Here is a 27136-nt window from a genome sequence, read left to right as displayed (position 1 = left end):
TTTTAAACATAGGACCTATGATCTCCCAAATGCACTGTTTCACTCCCATTGGGTCGCATTTCCATTCAGAGAGAAATTCCATGAGCGGCCAAGCACGCCCCACACAGTGCTAGGACTCAGATCTGGGCCATGAGCAATGCAAGATGCTTGCTCTACTCAGTTACCTCTCCAACCTTCAAATGCACATTTTATATCAAATTATTTATGTAACAGCTTTATCAGTACTGGAAAAAATATACCATTTCTGATGACCAGAATTTTGCTACATAGTGGCCAGAAATTTGGTTAATATGAAAATTGCACTTTGGAGTTAAATCTATAAAACTATATATATATATATATATATATATATATATATATATATGGCTTAACTATGTGTATATTAGACAATGCATGCAAAGTAATATATATGTGAAATAATGCTACGTAATTGTGATCACTCTAAGATACTGCAGATAATGTCCCAGAAGAGACTTCTTGGGCATCTAGACATTGTGGGGGGGGGGGGCGTTAATCAGGAGGAAGAAATAGTATCCTAAAGGAGTTAAAGACTGAGGAAAGATAACAAGAAGAAGAAAAGAATGGCAATGAAAGTTCCCACTAAATCTTTGATTTCTAAATTTCTTAGTAAAAACTACAGGAATTGATATTTAAAAGTAACTACTTTGTTCTTTACATTTTTCTTCTCTATTCATTAAATGTTAGAATAAAGAATATTTTAAAAATTAATACCATATTAAAATCCTCAGTCAATGTTATAACTAAAGAAAATAGTGGGATATTTAGTCAATTTGTTGTTGTTTTCCCAGCTTTTAGAATTTCAATAATAGACATATAATGTGTGCAAGCTTCTACTTTTCTTGTAAAATTACCTTTATTCTTTTTTTATCTCTGTTCTTTTAAAGTCTGCTCTGAGCTGGCTTTCACTGATGATCAGTAGCTAAAGAATTTACTTTTTTTTTCTTTCCTTTCTCATTCCTCTCTCCCTCCTTCGCTTCTTCCTTCTTTCCTTCCTTCATTCCATTCTTTCTCTTTCTTTCTTTCTTTTTTTCTTTCTTTTTCTTTCTTTTCCCTTTCTTTCTTTCCTTCTTTCTTCTCTTTCCCTAGCCAATTTATTCTTTGCAAAGAAAAGTCAGTAGAATTGTTTCTGTAATGGCCAGCTGAAACAAGAAATCCACTTCTTTCTTTCTAATTACACGAGTCTTTTCAGTTTTAATGTGGTGTGCTTATCAGTTCTGTAGGTGCTTGTTTAATTGGGTGACAAATGGAAGAATGTCACAGCTTTAGTATAAAGTTTAGCTAGTCTGTGCAGCACAGGCATTACTTGTCTTACTAAGAGAAGATAACCAAAGTCAGAAGTATCTGAGATGCTTAAGGAATTTAGAATTATTCAATACTGTTATAACTTCAAAAGGCCATATTTTTATTTTTAATTCTTTTAAATATTAATTGTAAGCATTAAGAAAGGTTTAATGAGCAACCCAGAGTAGTAACATTAAATATGGACTTTTGGAGGCATAATACAACATTTTTGGTTAAAGTATTTTTGAAATAAAACAGTGGGTACTGTGGGAACTATTTCAGCACACTCACACTAGCTCCTAAACTAAAGGAATATTTAAAATGACAATGGAATATAAAAAACCAAAATAGATAAATATTGATAGTTTCATTAGATTGAAGACAGGAAGCACACATGACTGACCAGGTGCCTTGCTTTCAGACCTTAGCAGGGCAGAGCACTCTGTAGTTGGCACTGTGACAGTGACAGATTGTTCTGGGGTGTGCTTGGTGGGCACTGCTTGCCACCATGAACAGGCAGACCCTGTGACTCAGCTGCCATGGGCCTCTAATACGGTGACAGGTGTTTTTACTGTAGCATGGGCAAACGCTAGAAGAAGAAGAACTGTAGCACGGCATTTGCATCTGCACATTTTTAGTTGCACTCTCGATAGAGGCCACATTATAATTCACAAAATAAGCTTATGTATTATCTGGATCATCTGTTTTCTGCTGTTTAACTGAGGCTTTGGGTTATTACCTATTGGACAGGTTAGGCAGACTGAGAAGTATACTTGGACAATAAATAAAAGAATTGGGAAGTATGAGTAACTCTCTTTAGTGTAAGCCTCTGCTCACACTTGGCAGTGCATCTTGTTTGTGAATTTAGTAGCATTTGCTAAACTGCAGGTTAGTGTCTATAACCTCAGGTTGAACTGCTTCCATGACAATTCTAGCAAAGAAGAGAGCAAGTATATCTAAGTAAAGGGATAGTCTGGAGTGATGTATATAGGAATATAGAAAGATATTGGGAAGGAAAAAGAAATATCACAAGAAACAGCCATGGATTTGCTCTTTATTTATTTCATAAATAGGAGACTGTTTCCTGTAGGGAAGAGGGAATATAAGTTGAGGATTCTCTCCTAATCTGTTTTCTTTAGTGACTGTTAAACAAGTTTTAATGTAACTCTTAATTTTGCATTTTCATTTGTATGGTTTAGCTGACACTGTTGTTGAAAATGCTTCTGAAATGCTATTGGTTTTACATGATGATTTTAGAACACGTTATAAAAATAGCATTTGTATTTTGAACTTGTTTTCGGAAATATGTTTTTGTCATATTTTTAAGTTTGTGGTTATTTTCAGTAGAGTAATAGCTAAGAGACAATGAGGTTGCAATACCAGAATGAACAAGGAGGAAACTAACAACATTCTGAAACATTTTACTTTTTTTTTTTTTTTTTTTGTAACCTGTGTGCTCAACTAGGTGTGCCACCACTGGACCCCAGTGCAGTGAGTGCTAAGGTATCTTTCACACATTAACTCTCCCTTCTCTGTCTCTAAAAAGTAAAATAAATAAATGTTAGATATTAATACAAAAGACTAAGCAAATTAGTTCTATATTGTTTGGGGAAGGATGAGGTGAAGAAGGAGAAAAGGGAAGAGAAATAATTACTGAATAACATCTTATTTCTGAGTTTTCTTTCTCTTTTCTTTTCTGTTTTTTTTTTTTTTTTTTTTTTTTTGCCTCCAGGGTATTGCTGGGCTCAGTGCCTGCACTACGAATCCACTGCTCCTGGAGGCTATTTTTCCCCTGTTGTTTATCATTGTTGCTATTATTATTAATCTTGTTGGGGAGGACAGAGAGAAATGGAGAGAGGGGACGACAGAAGGGGAGAGAAATATAGACACCTGCAGACCTGCTTCAACACGTGTGAAGCGACACCCCCCCCAACAGGTGGGGAGCCATGGTGTCAAACCAGAATCCTTTACGCAGGTCCTTGTGCTTTGTGCCATGTGCGCTTAACCTACTGTACTACCACCCAACCTCCCTGAGGTTTCTTTAAAACCTAAAGGATGCCATTGCCATTTCACTATAGGATGTGAAGAATTACCTTTGGAAAGTTTTTTTTTTTAATTGTCCAAGGACACTAGCCTACCAGTTAAGTTTAGAGTGGCTATTATGACCCTAGTCCTTTTTTTAAATTCTAAAATAAACAAGGATGCTGTCCTGCAATACTTTTTTTTTTCATGTGAACCAATAGAAAAGAGCCTCTGGCTCCTGAGTCTCTGAATCATAATTTCTCTTATCTGGGGACCTGGCATTCCAGCCCACAGTGGTGCTAAGGATTGGCTTTCTAGTTACTCTCCTGAGAATCCAGACTGCAAGCCCTTTGTCTGAATCTGAGAGCAACCTGCTTTTGCTATTTGCAACTGGCCTGTGGCAGTGAAGCTTTCTTTTATCATTATTAATATTGAATACATGAGACCATTCTTAACCAACTGTGATATAATATCAATATCCCTCTAGACTTCCATAATAAAGTACAAGGTTACCATTTATATAACATCATCAATTATTGCTTCCAGAGGTGTAGCTTTTAGGAAAAAAAAATCAGTTTTCTAAAATACATCTACATGTAGCCAGGAACCTAATGAAAGGGTTTTTGTTGTTGTTGTTGTTATGGTGATTCTTGAAATTTCAGTGATTTAAAACAGCGTTACTTGGGAGTCGGGCTGTAGCGCAGCGGGTTAAGCGCAGGTGGTGCAAAGCACAAGGACCGGCATAAGGATCCCAGTTCGAACCCCGGCTCCCCACCTGCAGGGGAGTCGCTTCACAGGCGGTGAAGCAGGTCTGCAGGTGTCTATCTTTCTCTCCTCCTCTCTGTCTTCCTCTCCTCTCTCCATTTCTCTCTGTCCTATCCAACAATGACAACAACAATAATAACTACAACAATAAAACAACAAGGGCAACAAAAAGGGAATAAATAATAAAATAAATATTTAAAAAATTTTAAAAAAACAGCATTACTTAAGCAATAAGTAAAAACAGCATCTGTAGGAGTGAGCTTATAGATTTGGTCTCTCTCAGAGAAAAATCCAGTGCCACCCCTTTAAGTTCCATGGTAACAGTGGTTTAAACACCCATGTGATTTGACAGCCTGCTCTAACTAAATTGTGTCCAGTTTGCCATATGCCACATCTGGTAGCAAAGACACTTCAGGAGCTTGAGAAAACTCTTTTCCTGCCTCCAGTGTAACTGTATATTTTAATGTGTACTTGCAGGCATGCATAGCCCTCTGTCAGCAGCAGTTTTACCCTGGGTTCACTGTGGGTAGTACACATGTGTGTGCTTCTGGTGGAGGAAAATGCTGGCAAGTACAAGTGGAAATGCTCTGAACCAACTGCACTCCAAGAAGACAAACTCAGTTTTGTTACTAAATAAATTGTGTGCTTTGTCTATTGTATTACTCCCCTAAAACCTTGTTTACTTCACATATTCTCACTTTTTTTTTTTTTTTTTTTTTTTTTTTTACCAGAGCACTGCTCAGCTCTGGCTTATGTGGTGCAGGGGACTGAACTGAGCCTCAGGGTTGTAGTCTCTTTGCATAACCATTATTCTATCTACCCCTCCCCATACTCCTACTTGGATCTACACTGTTTCTCATTCTTTGCATTCTGCAAATCATTGTTACATTGTTTTGTGTATGCTTTTGTGGATATTTGTCATTTACAGTCATATTTATAATCATTTCTCATATTTTGCTATCATCAGTCCTTCTGTAGATGCTGTAGCTTTATAAAAGGCATTGCTATGAATGAACAGTGCTACTATTTAAGTGCATATTCTGTATTTAATTCATGGGAATAGAATTAGGAGAGACAGTTTTCAGCATAAAGAAATTTGCATAAATAAATAATTCAAAGGCAGTATATACTTGCTTATATTTGTATTAGAGGCATACTTTATTCATGTATAGATTTGACTTATTTGGGCATTGATTATGTATCATGTACTATTTAAAAAATCTATTAAATGGCTAGAACATGTTCAGAAAGACACTGACAATGTCAAACATAATTTAAATCAATTATTAATTGTGGATAGTGACTAAGGGCAGTGTTTGTTATTGTTTAGAGATGTAGGAACATTTACCACTGGATTACACTTGAGTTGTTAGTTGAATACATGCAGTATTTTATATGTGAGTTTGCATTTTTGCAAAAATACTTTGTTACAATAAAAAATTTCTAAGTTAAGGCATTCTTTGCTACTGATATATATGTCTTCTAATGTTAACATTTTGATTTTAAATGTTTCTTGTAATTCATAGTGGGTTTGAAATTCATTTCTTCACTAAATTTTAAAGTATACTGTAATCAAATGAAGAGGAAGGATTATACTTCCCTGTAATTTGATATTAAGTACTTAGTTCAATGCTGTAATATGAACAACTGATAAAGGAAAATGTAAATTGGAAGAATACCTTTAAATCCTATATATGTATATAATTTGCAGTTATATATTTTCTAATTATAATGTATAAAACAGTATACTACATATAACTGATAACATATAATTAATCATAATTTGCATGTTATATAATACATAATATATAATGTTATATATAGTCAGATGTGTGTGTATATATATATATATATATAGTAACATATCTTATGTGATTAGTAAAATTTACAGATATTTCCTATGTGAACTTATATCTCTACATAAGTTATATTTTATATTTAGTATCAACAATTTTAAAGGATTGTTTAATTTGATAGTTTTAATCAATGTAATTGTGACAGATCTTACATGCATAATATCAGGAAAAAGCATACTGCTTTATGGAATAACAGAAACTTCTCAACATCTGTACTTTGTCATTTTAGAAGTCCAGTATAGAGTAATATATGTATTTCAAACATTAGTAAACTAGTAATCAGAATAACAATTAATGTACCTTCTAAGTTATATGAACCGTCATAGTCATAGCAGTGCTGATTTTTCATGAGAGTAACTGAATACATAACCCTATTCTAATAGACTTGTTCAACAATCTAGGCCAGTAAAGTTGTGCCTTATTGTAACATTGTTAAGTTGATCAAATAAAACTACATTTGAAAACTTAGGAACAGCCTTGGAAAGAAGTCAGTATGATGTCTGGAATATGTACCTCACATAAGCTCTAGAGGAGCATATTTTTATTTTATTTGAAATTATGAAAAAGGTAGAGAGAAGCAGGGAGAGAGATGAGGAGAGAGAAAGAGGCACCTGCAGTCTGACCCAACACTTGTGAAGCCTCCTCCTGCATGTGAGGACTGTGGCCTTGAACCCAGTTCCTTAAGCATCATAACTTGCGCACAGGTTACCTTGCTTTTATTTGTAAAACTCACTAGTTTGCAAGGTTCCTGGTAAATCCTAAAAAAAAAGAAAGAAAGAAAGAAAGAAAAGAACAGAAAAGAAAAGAAATAAAATATGTGTGGTGGCATGCTACACTGGTTTCAAGAAGTTAAATAAAAGTCTAATAAATTGAACTTATTGGTAAAATAGCTCCCCTTGGATAGTGCATCTGCTTTGCCATTCATGCAATACAGACTTAAACCCAGTCCCCTCCACATTAGAGGAAGCTCTGATTCTGTGGTTTCTGTTCAACTCTGTCTCTCTCATCTGAAAAGAAAATATTATAAATCCAAAATTATTTTTAGTAGATATATTTATCTACCAGTTTTACTTTAAAATTACTAGTACCGTTGCAAAGTACTATATACAATTACAGTGAAGGGGCTCAGGACTAAATGAATAAATAAGAAAATGAAGTCATATTATTATAAACTAATTTTATAAATACCGTAATAAAAAGCATAAGGATATTTGTAGTAAAATATTAAAGTACCCTTGAGGATTTGTAGTCTTATTTATCACCAAGGTTACTGTTGTTATTCAGTGTCTGCATGACTCCACTGAGTCTAGCGGCCATTTTTCCCTTTTTCATTCCTTTTTCAAGAAATAGAGAAAGAAAATGGGAGAGAGAAAAAGAGAATCAGTCACCTGCAGCACTGCTCCACTACTGGCGACCTCACCACCCTTCGAGGTGGGAATAAATTTTTTTAAACACTTAAAATATTTACTCTCTAAAGAGTGAATTCACTACCTTTGGGGAAAATTCTTTTAATTTTTTAGAACATCTTTGTTTTCCTAACATTTTAAAAAGTAGATCCATGTGATATTTTTCTGACACCCTTGTTATCATTAGGTATTTTCTTTTTAATATTGTGACAATTTATCAGACTCTTTTCACTATCTAATATAACTTATTTATATGAAATTCAAAAGATTTAACAAAAGTATACCTGAAAAGTAATTAGAGTACTATCATTCAATAAACAGAATATTGAAATATTTAAGATAATGCGTATATACTCATCCATCTCATTGATACTTCAAGGAAAGTTTTCTAGGAAAAGGCTAATTATTTATTTTTTAATATATAATTTTTATTTGGAGATAGTGATCTTTTAATACTAGTTTCTTTTTATAATTTTAAAAATATTTATTTATTTTCAATTTTGTTGCTTTTGTTGTTTTCTTATTGTTGTAATTATTGTTGTTGTTATTGATGTCATCATTATTTGATAGGACAGAGATAAATGGAGGGAGGAGGGAAGACAGAGAGGGGGAGAGAAAGACAGACACTTGCAGACCTGCTTCACCGCCTGTGAGATGACCCCCTTCAGGTGGGGAGCTGGGGTCCGAACCGGAAGTCCTTGTGCTTTGCGCCATGTGTGTGCTTAAACTGCTGAGCTACCACCTGCCTCCCCTACAGTTTCTTTTAAGGTGGCTTTACTGTTTTGTTTTGTTTTTTCTACATCATTTCATTGCTGTAATTATTTTGTTTCAGATACTTTCTCTTTTTGAAGTGATCTCATGATTTCACAGCTGATAACAGAGTAACATTTTTTAAATGTATTTAAAAAAAAAACAGGAGAAGGGGCCTGGGTATACTCTGGTGGAAGGCACACATCACTATGTGTAAGGACCTGATTTCAAGTTGCTCGTTCCCTCCTGCAAGGAGCAGGTTCATGAGCATTGGAGCAGTACTGCAGACCTCTCTCTTTCTCTCTGCCTCTCTATCCCCTCCTCCTCTCTGTCTCATTAAAATGAAATAAAGACCTCTGGGAGTAGCGGAAGTATGCAGGCACTGAGGCACAAAGTGTCTTTATTTACATATAATATACATAGGAAACAAGTTTGTATTGTTGAATATACAAGACATTACACTTTTTTACATTGAATCAGTCAATCAGTGAGCAAATGATACCAGTCGTGCTTGATAAAGAATGGAGCACAGTTCTGAAGAGGATGTACTAGGTTCCTATTAATATGTATTGTGAAATATGAGGGACTGAAATAATCTGTTCAGAGAGACAGAGATGATCAACCAAAAATTGATAAAACTTTCTTTACCTCCCTAAGCTATGGTCATTTCACGTTATTACATAAATTTAAATAATTTAATTTTTAGTTTAATAAATTAAAATTAGGCTCAGGAACATTTAAATATTAAAGAGTCACTTTAAATGATATGTTAAGATACAATTTTGTATTCTCTTTCAAGATTAAGTATTGAGGGTTTTACTTTCCGAAGTCTAAGATTTCACATCACTAAGTGTGTTAAGTCAAATTTCTCTGGAAAATTCCTTAAAATGACAATTAATGGGGTTTTTATATATCAAGTGTATGCTGGTAGGTGTTGGCGCACAGTAGTTAAACTGCATGATAGGACAAGATAACAATGTTTATGACTCTAGGCAATAAATATTTCCTTTGCTATATTTTCCTCTTACCCAGTTATTATTAACATTACCAGTAATAATGCATACACACAAATATGTATAGTTGACATTATCGACATGTTTTTTTTTTTTTTTGCCCAGAACAAAGCTAGGTATTTGGTATAATCATTGCAGAAAGATTAACATCTTTCATCTTTGTATGCCATAGACATACAAAATTCTAATTATGCTGTGGGTACTTCTGACAGTATTGGATATATTCAGGGTGGTATGACTACAGTCTGCTGTGGATATTTCAGTAAACAAATGGCAGTGTTTCCTGCACATGTGAAGTTTGAATTCCAGTAAGATGGTCCCACAGTAATCATAATAAAAGAGTGCATTATATTTCCTGTTAGAAGCTAGTAACTGCCATATGAAAAAGAAAAAGGGAAAGGAAGGGAGCAGTGGCTAGAAGAAGAAAGTGCTAGAATGTATATTAATTGAAAAGAGGTTAATGGGGGGGGGGGCGGCAGTGGTACACCAGGTTAGGTGCACAGAGGAAAAGCAAAGGACACACACAAGGATTCCAGTTTCTAGCCCCTGGCTCCCCAACTGCAAGAGGATGAACTTCACAAACGGTGAAGCAGGCCTACAGGTGTCTTTCTCTCTCACTCTGTCTCTGCCTTCTCTCTGAATTTCTCTCTGTCCCATCCAAAGGGCCAACATAAAAAAAAAAAAAATTAAATGGATGCCAGGAGCAGTGGGTTTGCAATGCAGCCACCAATCCCTAGAGATAACCTGCAGGCAAGAAGAGAAAGAAAGGAAGGAAGGAAGGAAGGAAGGAAGGAAGGAAGGAAGGAAGGAAGGAAGGAAGGAAAGGGGAGGGGAGGGGAGGGGAGGGGAGGGGAGGGGAGGGGAGGGGAGGGGAGGGGAGGGGAGGGGAGGGGAGGGGAGGGGAGGGGAGGAAGGAAGAAAGAAAGAAAGGAAGAAAGAAAAAAAGAAAGAAAGAAAGAAAGAAAGAAAGAAAGAAAATAGGTTAATTTAGACATTCCTAAGAAGATAACATTTTAATTACTGAGGTGAAGTAAATGAGATCAGCAATGAAGTGAAAAACTGAGCTTAGAAATATTTTGAGGGGAACTGGGTGATGGTGTACCTCAATGAACACACATTACAATGTGCCAAGTACCCGGGTTCAAGCACCTGGTCACTACCTGAGGGGTGGGAGGGGGTGGTAGGCTTTGCAAGTGGTGAAGCAGGGCTTCAGGTGTCTTTCTTCCCCTTCCCCTCAATTTCTGGCTGTCTCTATCCAATAAATAAATATAATTTTAAAATAGTTTTAGAAATATTTTGAGGAAGTCAGTGAGAAAGTTCAGCTGGGAGCAGGACTCCTTGCCAGGTGCCCCATTCAGGTTTGGCTTAGCCCTCCAGAGGACTAAGGAGATTTCTGATGCTGTGGTGTCTCCCCCACTCCTTGGTTTTCCTTATTCTCTCTGAACAAGTCAGTCTGGTGATACAAAGCATCACTAACAACAACAACAACAAAATAATTTGAAGAAACTCATTATAGATACAGTAACAGGGCTGCCCACGTGTGTCTCTGTCTCTTTCCTTATCTATCTTCCCCTCCCCTCTCAAGGTCTCTCAGTCTCTTTCCAATAATAAATAAGTGAAAGATGAAGAGAGAGAGAGAGAGAGAGAGAGAGAGAGTAGGGCTGTAGCACAGTGGGTTAAGGGCAGGTGGCTCAAAGCACAAGGACCAGAGTAAGAATCCCAGTTGGAGCCCTGGCTCCCCACCTGCAGGGGAGTCACTTTACAGGCAGTGAAGCAGGTCTGCAGGTGTCTATCTTTCTCTCCCCCTCTCTGTCTTCCCCTCCTCTCTCCATTTCTCTCTGTCCTATCCAACAACGACGATGTCCATAGCAACTACAACAATAAACAAGGGCGGCAAAAGGGAATAAATTTTTAAAAAAGAAGAAAAAGAAAGAAGTGGATCTGATGAAGCCAATTAGAGATGTTTAGATTTTGCTACTGCCATGAAGAGAAGGAAAATGCAGACACTATATAAAAAATGTAAAACAATAAAATCAGGTTTTGTTAGTTTTTTGTTTTTTACCAAAGCACTACTCAGCTCTGGCTTATGACGATGTGGGGGATTGAACCTGAGACTTGAGAGCCTCAGGTATGAAAGTCTCTTTGCATAACCATTATGCTATACCCCCACCCACAATAAAATAAGTTTTTAGACAATATCCTGGGTGGATAGTTCTGATTTATTGAGGAAAAATAAACAAGCAAAATAACTACTCTATTGTAAGTCAAATCTTGCTCTCTAACTAAAAGAACACACCTCTGTCACATCCTGGGTAAAGTCAATGACCTGATATTAGTGATGTTTTTGCCCAAAGAGGGTTTCTGTTATTTTCCCAGAAGAATTATGACTGGCCAAAGGGAAGAAATGGAATTAAAAACAAAGGATTTATTTCTTTCCCCCGTGTTTAGTTGTATGTGTTGCTAGCATATCAGACATTTGACCTTTCAGTGATATTTACTGTCTAACATATAATATTAGTGTGTGACAACTACACTGAGCTGAAAGAACATGGTAATATCTGATTTATGTAATAAAGTTGATGTTTTGTTCATCAGGTAACAGAAACCCGGACAGGTCCTCTTGGCTGCAGTAACTATGACAACCTAGATTCTGTCAGTTCTGTTCTGGTTCAGAGTCCAGAGAATAAGATTCAGTTACAAGGTATGTAGTATTTATTAATTCTCTATGATTCTGGCTGACAATGGTACAGTTGCATCTTTTAAAATAAGCTAGATGGGAGTCGGGCGGTAGCGCAGTGGGTTAAGCGCAGGTGGTGCAAAGCGCAAGCATAAGGATCCAGGTTCGAGTCCCAGGCTCCCTACCTGCAGGGGAGTCACTTCACAAGCAGTGAAGTAGGTGTGCAGGTGACTATCTTTCTCTCCCCCTCTGTCTTTCACTCCTCTCTCCATTTCTCTTTGTCCTATCCAACAATGGCAACAATAATAACTACAACAAAGGCAACAAAAGGGAATAAATAAATAAGCTAAATATATGAACTTAGTACTAAAAACTGCAAAAATTCACACATATCTAATGTCTTGCTAGTATGCACAAACTAAATTACATGAAGTAAAAGACAACATTTAGTTTGCTTTATAAATTAAGTAATTTATAGCAACTGAAAATTGTACTCTTGATAAATAAATTCCTTTCATGCAGTAATATAGTCTCATAAATAGCAGTCATTCTACAGGTCAGTCAGAGTTTTAACCTCATTCTTACAGACTCTATTAAAAGTTGTAACCATTCTTATAAACAGTGTACTATGAACTACCGAAATTTTAAATGCAATCTAATATAGTGATTAAAACTACATTTAACATCTGGTGAATATGTGACTTTGAGTTAAGTGTATACTAACAAAGTACTTTCATTTGTATTATCTCCACTGTAAAGACAGGTTATATTATAATGGTAATAGTATCACTTATCTATAAGTATATTTTGTGAGTCAGTCATCTAAAACTATAGGCCATTCCCCAAATAATTATGGGTATGTGCTGTTACCCGTTCAGTCAGGCTGTGAAGGACTATAAATACAAAAACTTCAGCATGTATTTCTGGACAAACTCAGGAGAGTTTTGTGGTGCTCCATTGCCTAAATTAGTTTACTGAGTCAAAGTAAATTTGGAACTCTTCTCTAGTCTGACTTTTATATTACATGACTTAAGTTTGCATTGGCATTATTCAGTTTTACATAGAATGCTTAACATTTTCAGAAATGTTACCTTTCCCTCCACCTGAAAAAAACATGAAAGCATTATGTTATTTAAATCTACCCTAAATAATAAATGAATGCCATTTATTTGAACCACGAAAAACTATAAGGAAAACACTAAATTGTAAAATCTTTATATACTGTCCAATTTATCCAATTCAGTTTTAGACTTAAAGTTATTGAAATGTTTTCTCTAATTTATTAAACTATAATCTACAATATTACTTATAATTCTCAACTGTAAATATGTATGCATTAACTTCCAACCAGATTGTTAACTTTCATAGAAAGGAACAAAAGATTCTTATGTTGATATCATGTTTGTTTCAATAAAATCTATTTAGGAATTCAATTTACTAATTTTTATTGTCAGCATGACTGTGCTCAGCTCTTAATATTCATTCTCCTGTTTAAAAGTCAACATAACAAATATGTGAGACAGGTGGTTATGCACACAGTTGAGCATGCACATTAATTACCAGGTTCATGAACCCAGGTTCAAATCCCCAGTCTCCATCTACAGGGGAAAGGCAATATGAGTGGTAAAGTAGGGCTGCAGATGTCTCTCTTTTTCTCTCACTCATATCTCCCCATCCCTTTTAATTTTTCTCTGCTCTATCAAAATAAAATAGGAAGAGAAACATAACAAATATATGAAGCAACATTTTTTGATTTTGTAATTATAATTTCTATTATTTTTAATTTATATAACTCAAAAAATATCTTTAACCTTTTTCTATGTATCATATTTATATTTTATTTTATTTTCTGATAGAGACAGAGAAATCAAAAATAATACACCACACCCAGTCCAAGTTTCCCCTTGTGTTTCCCCTTACTATTCTTAGAGAAAAGAAGAGCAAAGGAAACTCAAAACCAATCTAATAACTGAAATAATAAAAATTAGGGCAGAAATCAATCATATTGAAAATAATACACCCACACACATACACAAGATTAATGAATCTAGGAGCTGGTTCTTTGAGTTAACAAGATCAGGCCTACTTATTCAGCTGCCTATTGAAATTCTCTTTTCACCCCAACAGCAGAAAAATCTCTCCAAATCTACTCTAAGAAAATCAAGACCTTCCACTCCCCATGTAATCTTTCTTAAATTTGATTTGTGCATTTAGTCCAAGTATTATGCTGAGTAATCAATTTCAACTTCATTTTCTCTGGGTTATGAAAGATTACAAGGCCAAGTACCCTGAGAAATGGCGGGAAGGGGTTCAGAGGACAATGGTGGAAGAGGACTTAAGTTGATGGTAGGGGTGATGAACATAAGAATGTGAACATAAGAAATTGTACTCACATGACAACTGCCTACTAAATCATTTTACCCCCCCCCCCAAAAAAAAAGAGAGCAATGGAGAGAGTGTGTGTGTGAGAGAGAAGAAATGAAAATCATCTACTGATTCTGGCCCAATATTATCATGATATGTTTCTTTAGAGTGGATTTTTTAAAAAGGCAACTGAAATATTGCATCTCTGAAGAACCTATTATTTGTGTGCCACCATAGACTTCAAGTTTTAACTTTGGGCCTTTGTGTCTTTTATTGTTAATTTCATAGATCTTTCATTAAGTCATTGGATGGCCAAGTGATCACTACAAGAACATGTAAATGAGATCAATATTTGTTGCTCTGAATCTATGTGTGTTCTGTGCTTTATTTTTAGGCAGAAAAAATGACATATTTGAATCAAAGTGTTTGCTCCTTTGAGATCTTCTGAACTCAGATGTATGATTCAGAAGGGTCTGGAATTAAAATAGCTTCCCAGTACAGATTTTCTTCTTCCTAAACTCTCTTAGAGGCACTAATAACCCAGGGGGTAGGCTCAACCTGGTTGAGCTCATACACAACCATGTGCAAGGATCCCTACCTGCATGGGGAAGCTTCACAGAGGTAGTGAAACAAAAACTGCAGGTGTTCTCTGTCTTACTATCTTCCATCCCTTCTCAATTACTCTGGTAAATGAAGTAAATAAAGAGAAAGAAATGGCTGCTGGGAGTGGTGGATTCATAGTGCAGACACCAAACTCCAGCAATAATCCTGGTAACAATAAAAATAAATTAATTAATGAATAATAAAGATTATTAAATATAACAGCATTTGGCAACAAATTCAGGACAGACTTTTATGCAATAATTGTATTAGAACTAACACAAATAACAGATGTCAAACTGTGATATATGACATGTTAATTTTGACTAAAGTAATATAGAAATTGTCAGCAAGATAATTGCTGGAGTTTGGTGTCTGCATGACAAATCCACAGCCATCTTTTTCTTCTATATTTTTTCTTCTTTATTTTATTTGATAGGAAAGAGAGAAATTGACAGGAGAAGGGAAGTCAGGGAGGGAGAGAGACAAAGATACACTGACAGCACTGTTTCACCACTCATCAAGCCTCCCTGCTGCAGGTGGACAATGGGGGCATGAGCCTGGATTCTTGGCCATGGTGATGTGCGAGTTTCCCAGATGCAGCACCACCTGTCCTGAAATAAATATTTTATGACAGTGAGCAACTTTCCTGTTAGACCTTAAGATCTGATTTTTTCAATTAGATTACAGAGTATATATTTTTAAAAATAAATGCATCAAAGGGTTTCCATATTGTTGATTAAATAAATTTTATATATGTAGAGTGATTCATGAAAAATTGCTATCAAATACATATCCAAAATATTGATTTCTAAATTTTCACTCTTTTATGAACATGAAACATCAAGCAGGTTGAAGTTAAAGAAAGGCAAAAGCAGTTAAAGGAGATTTATTAAGCGTTGGTAAAATTACCATAAACTAAGAACATTAGGAAATTATATGACTGACTATAAATGTGTGTTTCAAGTTCAGATTATCCCTAATGTTTTATTTCGGCAATGAATACAAAACTGGGTTGCTATGGAAAAAAATCTATTGTAAATATTAATAATTATGCACCTCAAAATTTTTGCCCACATTAAAATTATGTTTTATTGTTTCTTAAAACTATTTTTGTCACAGTCTACTTATATATTGAAACATATCCATCTGGGAGTCAGACGGTGGTGCAGCGGGTTAAACTCACGTGGCAAAAATTGCAAGGACCAGCTTAAAGATCCTGGTTCGAGCCCCCAGCTCCCCACCTGCAGAGGAGTCACTTCACAAGTAGTGAAGCAGGTCTGCAGGTGTCTGTCTTTCTCTCCCCCTGTCTTCCCCTCCTCTCTCCATTTCTCTCTGTCCTATCCAACAACGATGCCATCAATAACAACAATAACCACAACAATGTTAAAACAAGGGCAACAAAAGGGAAAATAAATAAATAAATAAATAAATATAAAAAATTTAAAAAAGAAACATATCCACTTAAAAATATTTGTTTTTATGAGAGAGCGAGGCAACAGAACAGAAACCAAGCAGATGTTGGTGGTATCGTAGTGAGAATAGCTGCCATTGAGAATAGACCACCACCCAGGTGTGGTGTACAGCAATTCACTGAGACCTCTGGGAGGGACATCAGGCTTTCAACTTGTGTGTTCTAATGGTGACCTCCTCTCCCTAGTCCTGGAACCATTTATTGAGATATTTGTAGCAGGGTCTTAGCAGTGGCATACCTGGAAGAGCACATGTTACAATGTGCAAGGACCCTGATTTAAACCCTCAGTCCCCATCTGCAGTGGGAAAAATTGACTAGCATAAAGAGTGCTGCAGGTGTCTCTCTCCTCTCCTCTCCTCTCCTCTCCTCTCCTCTCCTCTCCTCTCCTCTCCTCTCCTCTCCTCTCCTCTCCCCTGCCCTCCCCTCCCCTCTCCTCCCCTCCCCTCCTTTCTTCTTCCTTCCTATATCTGATATGACTGGTTTAGAATATTAATCTTTACTGTGATACCTGAGGAAAAGCTGTGTCATAAATAAAATGTTTCTCTATGACAAGTGTCATAGAGTGACAAATGTTTGGTTCTTTCACTAGGGATTCTTTTTTTATAATTAATTTTATTAGTTTTTCTTTTTTAATTGATACTAATTAATTTATTATTATTAGAGACAGACAGAAACTGAGAGAGGAGGGGAACATAGAGACAGAGAGAGACACCTGCAGTCGTGCTTCACCACTTATGAAGCTTGCCCCCTTGCAGGTGGGGACCAGGAGCTTGAACCTGGGCCCTTGTGCACTGTAAAGTGAGCACTTAACCAGGTGTGCTACAATCTGGCCCACACTAGGGAGTCTCTCTTTGCCATATTAGTCCCAGAAATCTTTATTGCTCACTTGGCCTGAGAGCTCTTCAAAGATAATATTTTATTTATTTATTTACATTTGGTTTATTTAAGTATTTATTTAACAAAAGAGTGAAAGAAAGTTAGAGATAAGAGAGCACTGATTATCTCTGGCTTGTGGTGGTTTTAGGGATTATGTTTGGGACCTCATAGAGTCTCAGACAGGAAAGTTTTTTGCTTAAATATTATCAAGTCAAACAAATAGTATGTTTTAATATTTCATCAAGATTTCCCAGTTGGTTAAGAAAAAGAACTAGTCTTTCACACTAGGTACATGATATCTGTTTTGCAGTTACTATCTTGTAGCACTGGTCCTGTCTCATGTTCTCACTTTCGTGCTATGCCTACACTTAGAATTCAGCTTCTCTAAGCATTGTCTCTCTATATATAGATAGATATATGCTATGGTTAACATATATATCAATCAACCTTTTCCATGATAAATTCATCTCACAATACTGAAAAATCTATTTATTAAATAATGACTCAAATTCTTTTTCATGAAAATTTGTATTTATCCTATAAATCTAGTACAATTGCTTTGCCAATTACTTCTATCTAGTAAGTCCATCCTGTTTCTACTAGTTGCTAAATACTAAAACGTTCCTAAATTTATATGAAGTAGGCTGATAAAAACCATTATACAGTATTAATTTATGTTCATTTTTTTTCATTTTCCTCAGTATATCACCCGTTATTTCAAAGCAAGAATATGTATCAGTAATCCTTATATGTTTCTAAGATTTTCACCTATTTATTAAAGAGGTGGAGGAGGGGGGACCAGAGCATTACTCTAGCAAATGTGATCTCAGGGACTGAATCTAAGAACTCATGTTGAGCTTGAGAGCTCAACATTTTATTTACTCTGCCATGTCCCAAATCCTACCTTCATATTTTTATCTTTATTTATTTATTGGATAGAGACAGCCACAAATTGAAAAGGGAGGGAAAGTTAGTGAGGGAAAGAGACAGAGAGACACCTGCAGCACTGCTTCACCATTTGCAAAGCTTTCTCCTGCAGATGGGGACTGGGGGTTTGAACTGGGATCCTTGAGCATTGTAGACGTGCATTCAGCCATGATAGGAGCTGGACCACCATCTGGACCATCATCTTCATATTTTCATCTTACCTAGCAATTCTCTTCCAAAGGGGAAAGGCTCAGTAAATATTTGACAATTAGTAAAACTAAATTAAAAAGTGAATATGTAAATATTAGTAATGGTTTTCCTGGTAATTATATGGTAAAGTTCATTTGTAATAATGAGACTGGAATAATTGTTGAGATACTTGCAAAGCAGTTATTTTTTTTTCCTAACTGCTAGCTCATGGTTTCTTAAATAAGGTGTCCTAAAAATATTTTTATTATAAATGAATTATTAAGGTTATAAAAATCCAATTTCATATAAAATAACCATTAGATATTGGTCAACTTACCCTTGTTTTATTTTTAACCACTGACAAGTATGTGTTACTGAAGATGGCAATGAAATGAATTGTGAAGCAACTCAGTCTATCTGCATCTCCATAGTGACTCTTTGTAAATACTTCTGAATAGCAAAGTGATATGTTATGTGCCACTCATGGTGTGAGATCAGCATTATGGCAGCCTTCTGTTGTTTTTTAACCAATATTACAACCTATTTATATGTAAAAGTGGGCAGGTAGTTTGCAGGCAAATGAAAATGGCTAGACTATTTGAAGTCAAGTGGGTAAAAATAAATGAGTGCATCTATTTGCAAAGATAGGAGAAGATAGGTTCTGTTTTATGTAAATATAACAAAACTAGGTCACTTAAGTGAAAGAACCAGTCAAAAAGTACACAAAAAATAGTTGTCTGAAATCATCGCCTCTCTAATTTCTGGAATTATTGGACAGTGCATGACATCAATATATGTTGAATTACAATGTAAATACGTGCAATGTTTCAAACCTAGACAATTTACTAATGATAGTTTTAAAATGCAAGCATTACCATAGTTGAATATACTAAATGTTGACCCTTTTTTAAGTATTATAAATATTATACTTTTCTCTCTTTAGCAAAGTGGATTTATTTGCCTTTGCCTTGTTTATCCCTTGAAGGGCTCCAGGTACTCCTGCCGGACTATCTTCAGGAGCGGTTTGTGCAAGCGGCTTTGAGCTACATAGCTTGCAATTCAGAGGGCGAGTTTATCTGCAAGGACAATGACTGTTGGTGTATGTGTGGCCCAAAATTCCCAGAATGCAACTGCCCATCCATGGACATCCAAGCTATGGAAGAAAATCTTCTTCGAATAACTGAAACCTGGAAAGCTTACAACATTGACTTTGAGGAATCAGGTAAGACAGATACCCTATTGTAACACATTTAAACTTTGTCTCCAGACTCCTATATTGCAGAAACTATTGTTCCCTTATGAGAGAAATTGTTACATACTTAGAAGGGGCTTTTATTTGATCTTTCTTTTTTTTAATATTTATTTATTTATTTATTCCCTTTTGTTGCCCTTGTTTTATTGTTGTAGTTCTTGGTGGATAGGACAAAAAGAAATGGAGAGAGGAGGGGAAGACAAAGGGGGAGAGAAAGATAGACACCTGCAGACCTGCTTCACTGCTTGTGAAGCAACCCCTGCAGCTGGGGAGCCCAGGGTTCGAACTCAGATCATTAAGCCATTCCTTGTGCTTTGTGTCACGTGTGCTTAACCCGCTGTACTATAGCCCGACTCCCTTATTTGATCTTTCATTTGCTATTCTTGACGTGGATACTGCAGTCATTACTGGTCATTATTTTTGAAAGCGTACATGATGTTTCTTTTCATATGTCGCTACAAACTCTGGTTGCCAGAAGCTAGCTAGCATTCTCTGTAGTTGAGGTATTTGTCATCTAGTAAAGAAAATTTCTATTTATCTTAATACACCTGTTTACCTGATGCCACTAATAACCTCTGTGAATTTTCCAGTGGCCCTTGAGTTTCAATTGTGAAGCTAGATGTGGATAACTTTTGGTCGGTACTGTCTTTGTATTCTGAGTGTGCATCCCTATTTAACTTCGTATATGTTAATCAAATCTAGCTGTTAATTGGCTTACTCCTACTTGTGAGTTTTACACTTTTCTGTTTCTGAAATTTCATTACTTCATGTGTGTTTTCAGTACTGCTTCCTATTTATTCATTACTCTGCAATAGCTTTTATTCATATGGCTCAATTCATTGTGCTTAATAAGAGGTAAAGAATGCCTGGAGATAAAAATCTAAAGTAGTAGTAAAAGAATATGTAGTAATTTCTGATAAAGGACAATAAAATAGTCAATTATGATGAATGAAATTAATCAGGATTTTGTAAAAACTGTTGTAGCATGGCTAAAGTTCAGGTTGGCAAAGCAAATAGGTTTCAGCTGCCAAGATTCAGATAGATAATAGTTCTGGTGATTCATTTACCAAATACATTTTAAAAAGTGACAAAATATACATCCCAGATGTTTTTTTAAATTTTTTTAGCAGAAGTATCAAACTATATTACCAGAGAGTACAGATCGAAGTATAAGCCATGGATTTGATTCTCAGTACCAGTCTCAGAAATACAGGGAATAGATCTACCAGTACCAATTATTCATAGCAGCATGATTTGGGGTAACCCAAACATGAAAAGAATCCAGATGTCCAATGACAGATGAGGGGCTAAGAATGTTCTGAGCTTTTAAAAAATAATGATGTCATCTTCTTCATATCATCTCAGAGGGTATTTAAAGGAGACATGTCAAGTAAGATGAGCTTCCCTCCTGCAGGTGGGATCTAGGGGTTTGAACCCAGGTCCTTGTACATTGTAACATGTGTACTCAATCAAGTGCACCACCACCCGGGGCCCATGCTAACTTTTACATAGTGATAGAAAAGAAATGAATATTCTGAAGTCTATAAAAACAGAAGCGTTTCCTAAGAACCTTTCAGATACCTAAGAAATAAAAACTCTCTACAGGAAATGGTGTGGATACAGCCTGGGAAGTAGCTCAAAAGAATAGCCCTCAAGGACACAGATTACACTGTTTAGTCCCCACCACGTGGGGACATCACTGAGAGCACCAAGCCAACTCCCTCATGACATAGTAGCTTAATGTCTCTCCTCCCCCTGCCCCACTTCTCATAGTCCAGAATACAATTTGACTTCTGGAGTAGGTCAGCAGTGTTACATATGTCCAAGACTTTGGATTAATTTCCTGGCAACACATTATAGAAAGGAAGGATGGGGGGAGGAAGGGAGAGAAAAAGGGAGAAAAAGAGAGAGAAAGAGAGAGAAAGAGAGAGAGAAGGAAAGGAAGGGAGAAATGAGAAAAAGGCAAGTTTTGAAAATCCTTAATAAGTGGTGAATGAACACTTTCTTTTTTTAAATTTTTTATTAACTTTATTTATTGGATAGAAACAGCCAGAAATTGAGAAGAAAGGGGGTGATAGAGAAGGAGAGAGAGAAATATGTGTTCGAGCCCTGCTCCCCACCTGTAAGGAAGACATTTGACAAGAGAAACATAACTGCAAGTGTCTTTTTATTATTATTATTTATTTATTTATTTATTTATTTATTTGCCTCCAGGGTTGTTGCTGGGGCTCTGTGCCTACACTATGAATCCATAGCTCCTGGAGGCCATTTTTTTTCCAATTTTGTTGCTCTTGTTGTTGATGTTATTTTCATTAGTGTTGTTGTTATTGCTGTAGTCATTGCTGGATACAACAGAAAAAAATCGAGAGAAGAGGGGAGATAGAGAAAGGGAGAGAAAGATAGAAACTTGCAGACATGCTTCACTGCTTGTGAAGCGACCCCCTTGCAGGTGGGAAGCTGGGGGCTCGAACCAGGATCCTTGAGACGATCCTTGCGGCCGTGCCATGTGCGCTTAATCCGGTGCACCACTTGCACAATGCCCAGGTGTCTATCTTTTTATCACCCCTTCCCCTCTCAAGTTCTCTCAGTCCTATCATATAAAATGGGGAGGTAAGGAGGAAGGCCGCCAGGAACAGTGGGTTTTTTTTTTCCACTACGAATTCACTTCTCCTGGAGGCTATTTTTCCCCTTTTGTTGCCCTTGTTTTTTATCATTATTATTGTTGTTGTTATTGCTGTCATTGTTGTTGGATAGGACAGAAAAATCGAGAAAGGTCAGAGAGGGGGAGAGAAAAATAGACACCTGCAGACCTGCTTCACTGCCTGTGAAGCCAATCCCCTGCAGGTGGGGAGCCGGGGGCACAAACCGGGATCCTTACGCAGGTCCTTGTGCTTTGACGTGCACTTAACCCTCTGCGCAACCAGCCGGCCCACAAGCAGTGCGTTCTTAGTGCCCGCACTGAGCCCCGGCAATACCCTGGAGGCAAAAAATAAAATAAAATTTTAAAAAAGAAGGAAGGAAGGAAGGAAGGAAGGAAGGAAGGAAGGAAGGAAGGAAGGAAGGAAGGAAGGAAGGAAGGAAGGAAGGAAGGAAGGAAGGATGGAAGGAAATAAGGAGAAAAAAGAAAAGGAAAGGAAAGAGTGAGTGAATGGGCAAGCGACCTATCTTGGGACCACTAAAATTTTGCATGTGTGAAGACCCAGCAGCAAGCAGAAAATAGTTACATGGAAAGTAAATACAGTGATACCTGTTATTGTCATCCACTGATTCCAGAAAGCATGATAAGCGGTGCAAATGACCAGTACTCCGCGAAAAATTCCCAGAAGGAGAAATAAACATTGAAATAAAATCATCGATTGACAAACCCCCATTTTTTTTTTTGTTTGTTTTTTACATTTTGCCTGACACTTTGTAAACTTGAGTTTTCGTTTTCGAGAGAGAAGTCTTGAAACTCGACAGACGTAAACAAAGAACAATCACTAAATAAGACTGAACTCACTTTACCTGGACTGACCATCATGTCCGGGGAGCTGGTCTCCTGCTGGAGGGGTTTGGACCCTTGAACCTTCTCCCGGTGCCCGCCACACCTGTGAGGAGGTGGCTGCTGACGAGGCCGAGGGCTGGGCCAGCCTCACCACTAATGTGGGTGGGGGCCGCGGACACGCCTTGCACGGGCGCCGTGCTCAGGGCGAGGCCCGGGCCTGCACTTCGAAGTGCATGCACCTGCTGCACCGCTTCTTGGCTCCATATTGGCAGGCCAGGTGGCACAAGGCATGTCAGGGCCCTGTGTCTCGTTGTTGATCTCTGTGGTCGACAGGACACCAGAGAGCTGTGTCTTGTGCTGGGAACCGCAGGGAGAAATGGTTCTGCACCAGTTCATGGTGTCCTCAGCGCCTTGCAGCACCCAGCCTGACTGCAGACACTGTGCCCACCAATGGCTCTGAGTCCTGTGGATCAAAGGGCACAGTCCCCCAACACAAAGCCCCCAAGCCACTCTCAGTGCCATTGCCAGGAGACAGGGACAGAGGACTCCCCCAGGAGACAGCTGAACCAGAGTCCGGTGCTGAGACTTCTTTCCTCATCAAAAAGCCTGAACACCTAGTTGGAGGAGTGCTGAGGTATGATAACTATCACTCCAAACCCGTTGATCTTACACGCATCAGGTCCCTGCAGTGTGTTAAGTATGAAAATGGTGCCTTCTTGAGGACATTTTCTAAATCCTGCACCGTTCTTTTCATATGTGATGGGCATAAACCCTCATTTAGGGGGGCCAGGCAGTGGCGCATCTTTTTAAGCGCACACATTACAAATGCACAAGGACCCAGGTTCAAGGCCCTGGTCCCCACCTACAGGGAGAAAGCTTCATGAGTGGTCAAGCAGGGCTGCAGGTGTCTCTCTGTCTCTTTCCCTCTCTATCTGCCTTTCCCCTCTCAATTTCTATCTCTAGTCAATAATAAATAAATAATAAAGATTAATTTTTTTAAAAAACTAATTTACCGTGTATATTGGGAGGACCAGTAGGAAAGACAAGAGAAAAAATGCCATAGCATAAGATGATACAGATATCAAGATTTTCCACAAAGGTTTTCATAATTTATTAACAGAAATTTCAAGGTAACAAAGAAAGGGAGAAAACTTCACCAGAGGTGTAAACATGTATGAAACTCGCTAAAGAATATACTAAAGCTTGGCATGTAGTTTAGAAAATTAGTAGTCTATAGTGTTGGTTTGTGTTTGTTTTCTGCCACTAGGGTTATTGCTCAAGCTTGGTGCCTGCAGGGTGAACTCTCTACTCCTAATGGTCGCTTTTTCCTTTATATTTATTTATTTATTTGTTTATTTATTTATTTAATAGGACAGAGAGGATGGAGTGGTAGAGAGGGAGAGAGACAGAGACATCTGCAGTACTTGTTTCACTGCTTGTGAAACTTCATCCCTGCAGGTGGGGAGTGGGGGCAGGAACCCAGGTCCTTACATAGGTTAATGTGGGAGCTCTTAACGAGGTGCACTATGCCTGACCCTTGTAGTGCTGTTTTAATTGATTAATTAATGAAGCTCCCTTCAATGTGCTAGAGGCCAGGCTCAAACCCAGGCCAAACACATGACAAAGCATTACACTATCCAAATGAGCTGTTTCTCCAGCCCTTAAGTGCTGTTTTAGTAGAAGTTTAGTCAAAGTGAATGATAGGATTAGTGGAAATGAACACAGGATATTAGAAGAGATAGAATTGGTAGCAGTAACAGCAAAGTATCAGATAGATATATAATAGGCATGGAAGATTCACAGGAAAATGCTAGCATGAGTTTAAATTTGAGGCATAAGAGGAACAGAAGGAAAAATGGCATAAACAATATGCAAAATCTATCATTTACAAATGTTTTCAAACTGAAAACCTACAAATTCGGTCTACAGATTTGAAAAACACAGTAAACATAAAGAAAGAAAAAATGTAAATAGGGCTGTGGTAAAACTACCGAATGAAGCAGAAACAACAAATATGTTTGAGGAAGATACACGTCTGATGTCTAAAATGGAAATTGAACTAGATCAGTTAAATAGGCAAGTCAGAGTTTGTTCAAGACTATTTTGATAAAAGAGAAATATTTACAACAGAGAAGAGACATTGAACTCAAAACTGCTGATATAAAAGACAGAAATGATTTTTGGCAACACGGGATAATTCTTGGGAAAGTGCTAAAGATATTAGGAGGGAAAGGAGCAAAGTGACTAGATCATCTCTGGTTGCTAATTTTCACTGCTGGCAAAGTTGTATAGAATCTCCCACTCTTTTGTATCTTTTGCTTTCTTCTTTGATGATTTCACATCCGAGATGACTACTGGTCCTTGAGAAAGGCATTGATGGTTTGGAAAAGATTTACATCTCAAAGAAAGAAAGGGACTTAGAGTTGAAAATTTTACAGGTCCAACAAGATGGCTCACATGGGAGAATGCTTGCTAGACCATGCTCGTGACCCAGGTTCAAGTTCTGCCCCCTTTGAAATGAGGGGAATTTCAGTGATTTGGTGTTTGCCTCTGTCAACCTGGTTGTCTCAAAAAAAAAGATGACCCCAGTAAAACTTTAAAAGAACATTTTCAATATTTAATTTATTTACTTATTTATTTATTACATAGAGACAGAAATCTGGGGGGGGGGACTTAGAGGGAGAGAAACAGAGAGATGCATGCAGCACTATTCACAAAGCTTCCCCCCTGCAGGGGCTTGAACTCCGATCCTTGCACATTGTAATATGTGTATTCAGCCTATTCTAAAAGGCTATTTTACTGGAACAAAGGAAAAACATGTTTCTATTTTTTTATTTTGTCAAAATAGAACATTCATTATAATTTAGGAAATCTTTCCTTAAACACCAATCATATGGATACAGAATGCTAATGATAGGCAACACACACAAATCAATAAAACGAATTGTAAAAAGTATTAGGTAAGGGTAAATTGTTTACAGGTGCCATTCTTATTGTGTATTTTCTTTTTCCTTCTTTTTCTTTTTTTTTTCCTCCCCATGGTTATCACTGGGGTTCAGTGCCTGCACTATGAATCTACCACTCCCAGAGGCTATTTTTTTCCTTTTATTTTTTTCTTTGTCATTCTGTTTTATTTGAGAGGGGCAGAGAAGATAGAGTGAGAGAGAGGGGGCCAGGCAGTGTTGCACCTGGTTAAGCATGCACATGACACTACACAAGGACCACCAGGTGGGGAGCAAGGGCTCCAACCCAGCTTCTTGCACATGATATGTTCACTTAATAGAGTGTGCTACCACCTGGCTGGCCCCTTATTGTGTATTTTCTATTTAACCAAAAATAGAATTCAGTCAGTTATCTGACTAGCACACAACTCTATACCGGTTTTATATTTCCTTATAAATAATTCATTTTACTCTGTACAGTTCAAGTCCTAGAATACACCTTTACTGACTTCAAATGAAAGTTTCAGAAAAAATTGAGGATGTGTTTCTCTTCATATCTTACAAAAAATTCTTACTTGGAGGAAATATGCTTAAATAAATTTATTCAGATGCTACCTTTAGATTTTCAGAAAGTAAAGATTAATAATAAAGATGGCAGGTGTGCAACAATTACAAACATGAAAGACAGTTTGTAGGGTAGAGTTATTGGGAAAGATGTAAAGAACTATATAGGGAGAAAAAAGATGGCACATACTCTCCCAATAACAGAAACCAAGCAAAAACTGTTCACATCACATTTTATAAGAGAAAAAACACCAATTGGACTGTCAGTTATTCAGAAACAACCTCAACCCAAATATGAAACAAGAATTCCAACCTAATTAAAAAAATAATAGAATTCCTCAGATTTCTTTCAGATATGTCAGAATGATAGAAATATTAATTTATTTTTATTTGGTTGATGCATCTGGTTTGTAATTAAATAGTTAAAAAATCACTGAGGAAAAATCAGTACAGTATCTTTACATATGCTTTTCTATATTATCTTGTTATTTGGAATGAATAATAAAACTAAATTATTGACTATAAATATATGACAATATACACACTTAATAATTTTAAGGAAAGTAGTTGCTTGATTTACATAAAGTACAAACTTTTAGATGTCTGTGACATGACAGTTTACTTTCTGGAGAAATTATGTTATCTTTTTGGGGAATAGGAACTCTAACGGGTT

The 27136-nt window shown here is 36.9% G+C and overlaps 1 protein-coding gene across 3 annotated transcripts in view; it reads left to right on the top strand.

The window, feature by feature from the left end:
• Positions 1-27136, top strand: part of BRINP3 (BMP/retinoic acid inducible neural specific 3) — a 415839-nt gene that overhangs the window by 260556 nt on the left and 128147 nt on the right. For all 3 annotated transcript variants that reach the window (XM_007528705.2, XM_016190641.2, XM_060178474.1), the window contains 2 exons: positions 11710-11815; positions 19207-19443. In XM_007528705.2, coding sequence (XP_007528767.1) covers positions 11710-11815; positions 19207-19443 — 343 coding nt within the window. The remainder of the gene's footprint in view (positions 1-11709; positions 11816-19206; positions 19444-27136) is intronic.

This window comes from Erinaceus europaeus, chromosome 19, assembly GCF_950295315.1.
Source record: "Erinaceus europaeus chromosome 19, mEriEur2.1, whole genome shotgun sequence".
NCBI classification, from domain to species: Eukaryota; Metazoa; Chordata; class Mammalia; order Eulipotyphla; family Erinaceidae; genus Erinaceus; species Erinaceus europaeus.
The sequence above is the reverse complement of the archived record's forward strand: the minus strand, read 5'-3'. Positions and strand labels throughout refer to the sequence as shown.